The 10,980-nt window shown below is 38.6% G+C and overlaps 1 protein-coding gene across 27 annotated transcripts in view; it reads right to left on the reverse strand.

The window, feature by feature from the left end:
- Positions 1-10,980, reverse strand: part of EIF4G3 (eukaryotic translation initiation factor 4 gamma 3) — a 227,947-nt gene that overhangs the window by 125,585 nt on the left and 91,382 nt on the right. For 17 of the 27 annotated variants that reach the window (XM_019666683.1, XM_019666686.1, XM_019666679.1 and 14 more), the window contains 3 exons: positions 8,355-8,375; positions 7,273-7,452; positions 6,613-6,727 (listed from right to left, as the gene is read on the reverse strand). In XM_019666683.1, coding sequence (XP_019522228.1) covers positions 6,613-6,727; positions 7,273-7,452; positions 8,355-8,375 — 316 coding nt within the window. The remainder of the gene's footprint in view (positions 1-6,612; positions 6,728-7,272; positions 7,453-8,354; positions 8,376-10,980) is intronic. The other 10 variants (XM_019666684.1, XM_019666682.1, XM_019666678.1 and 7 more) reach the window with 1 other exon arrangement.

The raw sequence follows: 10,980 nt of genomic DNA on the forward strand, positions 1-10,980 counted from the left end.
TTGGAATTAGCAGAACGTGGACAACATTTAAGCCATGAGACTGGATAACTCAGAAAATGAGTTCAAAAAGAAAAGAAGCCCAAGGACTAACTAAATTTTGGGGGCACTCTATGTTTGTTTAGCGGTCACAGGTATGAAGAAAACCCAGCAAAGGAAATGAAAAAGAAAACCTAGGGAGTGGCCAAAATGAAGAAAGTGGTTCAAGAATGGGGAGATGCTTAACCATTATGTAAATGGTTGTGAAATGTCAACTAAGATTTAGCAACGGAGAATTCACTGGTGACCTTGACAAAAGTTGTTTGGGTCCGGTTGGGGGCGTGCACCCTGACTAGGGGGCGTTCCACTGTGAATGAGATAAAACAAAATGAAGGCAGTAGGTACAGATAATTCTTTTTCTTAAAAGTTTGGCTATGATGGGAAGCAGAAAAATGGTCTGGACAAGAATATGGGGCCAAAAAAACTTTTTAAAAATTTTATTTATTTTTTGTTTGTTTTTTTAGCTGAGCCATTCTGCCACCTGTTGGCAGCTCAGCGGCAGCTCAGCTCGGGCCGGGAATCGAACCATCGATCCTGTTGCTCAAAGCTTGCACTCTTGAGTGAGCTATTAAGCAACTGAGCCGGCCTCAAAACATTTTTTTTTAAAGATGGGAATTAAACAGTATACCTGTATGCTAAAGGGCCTAATCCAACAGAAGGAGAAAAAAGATGATAATGCAGGAACGAGAAGAGAGCTGCTAGAGTAACAGCCTTAAATGGCTACATGATGGGCTCCAGGACACAGTGGGAGACTGGCCTTTGATGGGAGCGTGGACAGTTGCGTCGCGGTACTAAGAAGGAGACAAGTATGTATGATTGCAGTTAACACAGGCAAAATCCTTGGTACTTTAGTGAACAGTCAAATGATGTTAGCGCTTCTATATTATCATTGTTATCACCAACATAATCACCATCCCCACACCACCATCAATTGGAGATTTCTTGGAAGTAGTATGATTTGCAGTGCCAGAACTCTGCATATATTTATCAGATATGGAGAATCAGATTTGGAAAAGATCTAAACAGAGGGCATGAGTAGGATTTCAGTAAGTTCACTGTAAAAAAGCCCCCAAAAAACTAAAACAAAAAAACCCCAACCTATCCATCCTCTAGTGGTGAGAAAACTATTCTCAAAGCAGAGCTCAAATAAGCAATTTATGCTACCCTATTATGTCACTAGCTTCCCAACTCAGAAAACAAACCCCTAAAATTGGTTTCAAATGCTGCTAGAGAAGCAATACAATCTGCTCACCTTGCCATATTTTTTAAGCTAAGTGAAATAAGATCCAAAAGATGAACCAGCCCTTAGAAAACCCAGATTCTTCTAATGAGACATTTTTGAGTCAACATGACTGAGATGGAGGCTGGCACATAACACACATGAAATAAATGCCAAATGAACAAACCTAGCAGAATAGGATAATCTCAACATAGTGGACTTCAACACAATTAGTAAAACGTTAAGTAAACTGTGGAGCTCAGCAGAGAAAGCACTCTGCTCTACCGAACAATTTTCTTTTCTAAACTAACCCAACTTCTTATATATTTAGAGATATTTAAAAACACTTATTTGATTCTATTAAAAATGTGAATAATTTTTGCATACCATTTATTAATTAGGCAAGGTACTTACTGTCTCTGGACCACTTACACATGAAATGAAGTAAGTTTGTCCAGATCAAGGGGCTGTCAGCTAAAGCCTATGGGGCCAAATCTAGCCCAATGCCATTTATTTTGTAAATAAAGTTCTATTGGAAGATACCCATATATAATAGATTTCTGCTTCTATGGCTGCTTTTCCAAAATGGTCGAGTTGAATAGTTGCAACACAAACCATATGGCTTCGGGTCGGCCGAGTAGCTCAGTTGGTTAAGAGCTCGCTCAAGAGTTTGAGCTCTGAGCAACAGCGGTTCGATTCCTAGCCCGAGCTGAGCTGCCGCTGAGCTGCCAACAGGTGGCAGGATGGCTCAGCTTATAAAAAAAACAAAACAAAACAAAAACCCCAAACCATATGGCTTACAAAGCCTGAGATATTTACTATCTCACCGTTTGTAAAAAAAAAAAAGTCTGCTGACCCTTATTCTCGATCAGTGGTTACCCAAACCCAGTCTCTACAAAAGGTGTTAATGATCTATGGCAAGATTTATGCAATAACAACCACGAAATACACACACACACACACACACACACACACACACACACACACAAACTATAGGCTTACCAACTTGACATTTTTGGAAAGGATTGTTCCTATTTTGAAACTATTTCAGTCCTACTCCTTTGTTGTTAAAATAGCCTTCCTATATGAAATGATACTTAGGTAAACAGAAGTTTTCTTTAAAAGTCTTATTTGCAAAATTAAAAATGTAACAGTCCTGTGTGTTTCTTCCTTTATTTTACTTTATATTTACTTTACTTCCCAGGGTATTGAAATATCTGGGAACTACAGGTCTAGTCAGTATTTAGGTTTCTTCTCATTGGTTAAACCCCAATCATAAACATCAAGCAAATGTAATATAAGATCCCAAAAGGCAGTGAGACTATCTGAACACCTACACTCCACAAAATACCAAGCACAATGCCTTACACGCTGCAGGTCTTTCAAAAACCTTGAATTTTCCACAGGGACAAAGGTAAACATTATGGTTAAATATGCAGGTTGGCACATAAAAATCTATTTATTCCATAATATACCCAGAGATCAGTAACAACGTTGGTGTACAACCACATCACCAAATACAATGCACCTCTCCACAAAAATACAACCAGTTTCGTGTGCCAAAAAGCTTCCCACCTCCACATGCCATGGGGAACAATGACTCTCAGCTCTTACGAGCAGAATGAGGTGCTCAAGTCACAGAGACTCAGGAAGAGTGGAAAGATGATGGGGGGGGGGTGGTAAGGAAGGGGATGAAGAGAGGGGGATGACATGATGAAGTGAGAAAAAAGGAGAATATACTGGCGTGAAACAAGGGAGAATGCGACCTCTGACCACTGTAAATTCTCCATTTTTTTTCTTTCTCAACATTGTTGCCACCACTAACCACACTCATGGTAACTCTCTGACCCCAAACCTAAATTTTTCATCTTGGGCCATCACACCCTAAGGTTGGCCTGGAAATAATTTCAGTTTCCATGAGGTATTTTTCTGATATAACAGGCATCAAAATATTTATGAAACACTGATGAGAAAACAGAAAAGCAGCACTGAGCAAATACTATGCATTATTTTTCCCCAACACTGTAGATACAGTGCAAGAATTGTACTTTATGAATTGAATTCTATGATCTTAGTTACTGAGCTTCAGGCATAGGTAGGTAAGAATATTCTTTGAGAATCACTGTTCAAGATTTAAACCAAATTGAGGAGTAAACTGTTAAGTATGCTGAGTAATGTGTAAAGCTAAGGATGAAGAACTTAGAAATCTGGGTGGGTGAGTGGCGGGGGAACCATTCAACTGACAAACCCTAGCAGCAGGGCAAGAAGGAACAAGTCTCGGATACGTTTCTGGCCAGTTCAGCCACAGGACAATTCTCCGCCCTAGAAAAGAGGACTCTTTTCAGAACACAGACCTGGGATCCCATCCTCACAACCGCTTTTAACCTGAATCCAAGATTAGGACAGGACGGGTGGTAGAGGAAAGGGGAGACGTCAGATTCAGAGGGAAATGAAGAAATGGGCGTGGAAAGGCAAGAGAAGGAAAGATTCCAAGAGGAAATAGGAAGAGGAATGTTTATGGCTTCCAGACAAAGGCCAGGATGGTTGCCCCCGCGTGATACAGCTGAAGGACCTATAATTGATGGGAACTATTGGATCAGAACTTTTAATTTGGATAAAAGAATATTAACCAGTGACAAACTTTAAAATTAAAATATCTGCCCATATAATGAAAATAATCTAAACTTTCATCAGTAGAGGTCTGGGTTAATAAACTATGATTCATTCCTAAAATAAAATACTACGTATCTTGAAACTCTAAAAGTAGTGAAATGAAAAGATGTCCATGAATATATTGAGATGAAAAAAAACCCAGGAAGTTTTAAAACATTATAAACAGTATGTGCATATGTGTTAAAAATTGTTTAAATATAAATGGAAAAATATGTATCAATCTGTTAAATATTATTTCTTTAGGGAGTGGGGAGAAAAATTGGCTGTTTCAACTCTATAGTATTTGTATTTTATTACTTGATTACTTTCATAATGAAAGATTATTTTAAAATCTTTTTCTAATCTTGAAGCTAAGGAAATAGTGTTTTAATCTAGGTGATGAACTATCTATTTGATGGCTATTGGATCTGCATAAGAGTATTCTGGGGAAGAAAGAATATCTATCAAAGGGAACAGAAATCAATAACAGCTGAGATACAACTGCACCTAAATACACTTTCTTTTTTTTCCCATGTGGGAGTCAAACTGGGCCATCCGGGTGGCCGCTCAGCTCAAGGTGCAGAGTTCAGTCCCAGCCGCAGGTGGATGTAGCCCACCATCGAACAGGCAATCTTGTCATTAGGAGCACGTGCTCTCACCAGCTAAGCCATCCTGCCACCTGTTGGCAGCTCAGCTTGAGCGCAGCTAGGGCAAAGCTCACTGGCCCATATGGGAATTGAATCAGCAACCCTGTTGCTCAGAGCTTGTGCTCTTTTTTTTTTTTTTAAGCTGAGCCATCCTGCCACCTGTTGGCAGCTCAGCTCATGCTGGGAATTGAACTGGCAACCCTGTTGCTCAGAGCTCACACTCTTGAGCGAGCTCTTAACCAACTGAGCCATTCGGCCAGCCCTTCAATAAACTGTTTAGTAAAAATGAACAAATATAGCCTATATACAATAGAAATAAAGCCAAACTATGCTATAATATTGTACATACAAATCAGTAAAATATTTCACTACTAGTAAACTCATCTATATTGTTTCTATATATACTGCAGCAATAGTATTAATATTAAGAGCGATAGAGAGCTGGCACAGACTTATAATAAGAATTTTAATGAAGGCATTTTCTGAGTCAAAAAGTCACTTATATAATCTGTAAATAAATGACAGACTAGATTTCAGCAAGACACCCTTCAAAATGACTTTGTAAATTAGAAGTTACAATTGCATTCACTTTGCAACACAGGATTAAAAGAGGAATACTATTAATTTTAGCAGTTTACTGTGATAATCTCATCTTATAGTTTTTCTTTTCAATAAATTCTAGATAACAGCAACAGCCAACTTTACACTTAAAAATAATTTTAATTGGACTTACAGTTTCTGAATAAGTACCAATACAAAGGCACTAGAATTGTGTGACAACCGCAACTTCGAAGTTCAAGGGGTACACAAGGAATAGTTCAACAGTACTGGCAAATGTCTAAACTGAGTAATGTGCATATACTATTTTACTTTAAAACTCACACACATGTAACATGTATTCTAAAAATTTCAAATATTTCTTAGTAAAACTATACCTTAATAAAACTATATTAAATAAAGATATATAGTTAAGACATTTAATGAACTTATAAAGTATATCATTTTGAAACAGTAGTTTCACAAGCAACACTGACCAAGGAAATAGGCTGTCCATTTTCTAAAAGAAGTAAAGCCAGGTAACACTTGGTTACTTTGCCTGCTTCACCTGGAAAGGTAAGGGAAACTTCCTTGGGCTATTCTAATATTAATCAATTCTGTTGGAAAAGTTCTTAATTGAGCCAGCAAATCCCTATGTGATAAAACTGGTCAGTGGATATATGTTTATAATAAAATAGCATCTTAAAAAAACAAGTCAAAAATTTAATATGTCCTTGCTGGTAATGGAAAAGATCAGTGCTTACTGAATCTTAAAGCTTAATTTTTATAGTATTTGCCGATTTGATCCCTTAAAAATTCATTTTCTATAGAGTACAACAAGTGCAGAAATTTACTGAACAAAGTAATTTTCATTACTCTTTCATATTATGCACCAAGTATCAGCATGGCATTTATTTCTCTACATTAAAAACACCTGTAATTTTTCAAAGCATTTTCCTTTAATCCTCAAAACCTCCCCATGACACAGGTCTTTTCACAGTTACTACAGACAGGGAATCACAGGTATCCTGAGTGCTCGTCCCGTCCCCACGGCCCACCCAGTCACCCAGTCACTGCTCTAGGTGCACGGGCTATAGCAGTGAGCAAAACTCCCCACCTGCGTGGGTATTACACTCTAAGTAGGAAACATTAACAAATGTTTTTGGTAAATGGTAGTAAATGCTTGGAGCAAAATAAATCATGGAAGGGAGATAAGGTATATTTATAGCATCAGTAAAACTCTAGGTAATGATGAGTTGGTAGCAGATATCAGCACCTTAACATGTGGGTTCTTTGCAGCACAATTACCAGCTCCTTCGGAAGGTGTCATCAACTAAACTTATTTCTATAACACTCTTTCCTTGTAAGCCTCTCTAAAAAGTAGCTTTCAAGTCAGAACACTATGCAACATTTTGTCTATAAATCCTTCAGACCACTAAACCTCATTGCCTAAACTGACCTGCCAAACAATACAATAGAATACACACAAGCTAGCAGAAATTCTCCCCTTTCCATGCTTACCATAAGCATTGGGGAAGTCCCCAGGTCCTGGTCCAGGATAGAAAGGACCTGGTCCCGGTGGTTGAACTGGATACTGTTGTGGGGGCCCAACATAAGGGGGGCCACTGTGACGGTACTGGAAGAGAGATTACAGGTGTTTATATATCATGTGAAGGTAATTTACTATGGAAAAATGACGTCTGTGTGTGTGCGTGTGTGTGGGTATGAGAATCATTTAAATGAGGTGAAACCACTTGGTTAAACACACCCAAAATGCGTGCTTGTCATCAAGACGCAGTGATGATAAAGAGAAAGGTGTGCCTCAGGTAAAGCCACACAGCAAACCAGTGTACAGGCATACATCAGCTCGTTATATAAAATTAGTTCAGGTTGGTAGCTTTCAATGACATTGAATGATATCACAGGAACAGCTTAATTACTGAATTTTTGTAGAGCAGCTGGTTGTAGGGAAGGGATGGGAGGAAAGCAAGGACCTAAACACAATTTCTGTATCATCTCAGAAAGTTTTAAGTAGAGAGATGTAAAAATATCTCTTTACAATATTATAGAAAATGACAAAATGGCTAGACTTACAACCAACCAAAAAGTTTACACATCACCACCCTCCCTTCCCTCCAATGAGAGTCGGGGTTCGTCCCCATGGACCTGCGAGCTCCTTACCTGCGGGATACAGTACTGCGGCCCCTGGGGCACTGGGTACGGCATGGGCAGATGGTTAACCATCATGATGTGCTGATTGGCCTGATACACTGCCGTGGGCGTCTGTGCACCAGGACGAATAGAAGGACTGCTGTTCGGGATGGTAGCTCGAGGAGGCTGTATTTGAGGCCTCTGAAAAAACTGGAGAAGGCAGAAAAAAATATTTATTATTTTTTTTACAAAGGGGAGTAAGTTAATTTTACTATCTTGAACTTTCACCTTTTTTCCACTAATAAAGATTTGTGTCAACTTAAATTAGAAATATCATATACATGAGAACGGACTCAATTGCCTATGGCTGGGTTCACAAAAAATATTCCATTCTAGTCACACTACGTTGAGTTTTGATCAATGTTGTCAGGCATCTGAAAACAGGAGGGTAGTCTCATTTTAAAACAAAGTCTCGGTTAATTGAAACTAAAAATTCCATACCATAATTATTAATTTTAAAATGTGTGATAAAATATAACAAAAGGGGTTGCTGGTGTCTCTCTAGAAGTTATTCTGTTATATAAAAGCACAGATTCGTTCAAGTAGAGTAGGTGGCCCATTATTACTTATTAAAAATTCAAAGTAGTTCCCTCAGAAACTACCATTTAAGTCACTTACAAAATATTTAGAAGAACAAGAAATCTCTCTAGACATAAAAATTGTCGTCTCAGTCTACCAAGGTCAAGTTAAATTAAAACTATCTGTAGGGTTGTCACATGCTAATTGTCTCACGACGGGAAAAGCCTTCCTTTTTAAAAAGTGGCAACCCCATACGAAAATGAACCCAATTTTGCTTTCTCGTATAGTTTGCAATAAAAATGTAGGATCTAGACAGGCTTCAGGATGGTCTGGAAGAAGCAGAGTTCAATCTTTCAAAAGGCAGTCAGTACTTGTGGTTATTTATAGTTCTCACTGCAGGCTTAAAAGCCTTGAAACAAATATCAATATTAAATTCCCACGTGAATTCAGCAGCAAACAATTGATCTCATTGTAATAATAATAATAAGGGGATAGAGAAATAAAGAGGCCATGCAGAACCAGTAGTTTGTTACCTGAATGGGTCTGAATCCTCCCTTCAATTATGAAGCAAGAAAGCAGCAGGAAACAGAAAGAAAGCCAATGGAAAAGCTTATAGATCAGTAGGAAGGGGTAGGGCACAGCATGCAGCTCACCAAAAATATCTTTCCATTTAGTAATAATAGGAAAAGGAAGATTAGAAAATCAGAATGACCATTCTCCACTTGAGAATTCAAGAACACATGGAGTTGAAGAAACAAATCACATTTAATTGAAAATAAACAAATCCAGTGGCAAAATATTCTAACGCCACAGTTATAACAGCTTGAAAGGAAATGTCTGCTAAATGGCACAAGTGCGCCTGACAGGGAGTAACTGATTCTACTCTCGGCTCTCATGGATGGCCATTATGCGATCAGTTACTTAGTTTCTCTATGATCCACTCACCATCCATCTTTAATAAGAATTAATAATGCAAGTGCCATTTATCATTTTAAAGTTTGCAACATATATCAAACTCCTCATGATAGAAATTTGCTCTTTTCAACTAACTAGGTATGTAAGAGGCCACTTACAAGCTTTAAAATAGGGAAATATAATAATAGTCTAAATATGTGCTCTAACTCCAAAATCTCCTCAGCTGCCTCACAATTCCAGACATCAGAGTTGCTATTGGTCTAAACCAGCAGTTCTCAACCTTTCACAGAGGTCGCCTAAGACCATCGGAAAACACGTATTTTTGATGGTCTTAGGAACCGAGACACCGCTCCTCTATCCGTCTCCAGGCCCACATGCAGATATGCCCACATACCCCACATACGAGTACCCGGCGACCCCTGTGAAAGGGTCGTTCAGGGGTCGCGCCCCACAGGTTGAGAACCGCTGGTAAACAAAGGCAGGCGGAGCTCTGACCTTTGGGCCCGCTAGCTCCGGTCTTATCCTGTCCTATTCTTAAGCATCAAGCTACCCACAGGTGGTAGAAGTAACTTTGCATCTTGTGCCTAATGGGCAGAATTGGGACCCAGTGCCCAAGGCTCATCCCCATTCAGCCTTTATAATCCCGGGGGGGGGGGGGGGAGAAGAAAAGAAAGAAAAGGAAACAATGCCCTAAAGAGGTTAAGTCACAGAAAAGCAATACACAGTAAGGTATAGGAGGAGAATGAAGTGAATGGGGAAACCAGAAGGGGAAGGCCACAGAGCGCAGTTGATGGACATGAAAAGTAAGTACAAGAGGCAAAGTTGAGAAACACAGAAACCTGGGCTGGGCCACGTGACAGCAGTGGTCTAGTTATCTCCGCTGACACAGTTTTGGTGACAGACACAAGAATTTCTGTCCACTGCCACCAGAAACACTGAACTAATAAACTCTTTACACTAAATTTCACTTCTATTAATTACACAGCAGATAGAATCTATGATTCATCGATGTATATGAGCTGCAAACACATTTCAGGAATGAACTTAAACATTTTTATAACTTAATATATCAGGGGCCACACAAAACAGTTAAGGCCTCAAGGAGAGAAGAGTCATTCATCCGCTCAACTTATTGAGCATTCATTACTAGATGTTAATAATTACAGTAGATAATAAGATTAATCCTTTAAGATCATTTTCCATCAATTCTAGAAGGCAGCCAAGACAAGAGTATCAAATGGATACAGGTGATGATCCACTGTAGTTACATGGTTATCAAATTTTTCAAAGTATTTACTGCCTGAGAAAACATGGGCTTTATAGTGGGAGAGAGAGGGGGGAATCTAACCCATTAACTTAGGCAGAGGAAGAAAAATAGATCTGGGCAAAGTTTCCCCACAATTTTAATAGTTTACACATGTGAGTCAACTTATCTTGCCACTGTTTTCCAATGCTCTGCTGGGATTTTTAACCAGCCTGTCTAAAATAACTTAGGTAACATCTTGTTCAAGGAGGTTTCTGAATAGTATAAGACTGTTTTCTTCACAGGGTTTTAAAAAGAAACAAACAAGTGTTTCAGTGATATTCCTAATACTAACATACAGCTGAGCCAGCAAAACACAAAATTTGTGGCTATGTGGACATACAATAATTTTTTATAAACTAAGATTTCAGTTTTGAAGCTAAACAGAAAAAAATGTATTCATATAGGCACATTAAGTAAAAGTGAAGATTTATATAGCACTTACTAGTTCCCAGGTATCACTCTAAATTTCACATATATATTAACCTAGCCTTACAAAAAACCTCTACAGCAGGTACTATTAACACCCCCATTAGACAGATGGGGAAATTGGGAGACAGGGAGATTTAAGTAACTTGTTGAGGACCTCCTATCTGTAATTTAAACACAGGCTCTAGGTCTGTACTTTTAATCGTTACCCACTCTACTTCTCATGAAATGGAGCACTCCTCGGATTTTCAAACAACTGTGGTCAATCAGAAGGAATCTTTCAAAGGCTGAAGTGATGCGGCAAGACCTCTACTCAGCTACACTAAAGGGTGGCACATCCTTCAATCATAATTTATTCCTGGTAAGAAAAAAGTTACACCAGCTACTTTACGTTTATTACTCAGGAAAACAAATTTCTTCTACCTACAAGACTCCAATTTTCTATCTCCCTTAAAGTAACTGAAACGTGTTCATGTGCTTTTATATCCTTGGTACAACATTTAACAGAAGAT

Source organism: Hipposideros armiger, unplaced genomic scaffold (assembly GCF_001890085.2).
Source record: "Hipposideros armiger isolate ML-2016 unplaced genomic scaffold, ASM189008v1 scaffold_477, whole genome shotgun sequence".
Classification (NCBI taxonomy): Eukaryota; Metazoa; Chordata; class Mammalia; order Chiroptera; family Hipposideridae; genus Hipposideros; species Hipposideros armiger.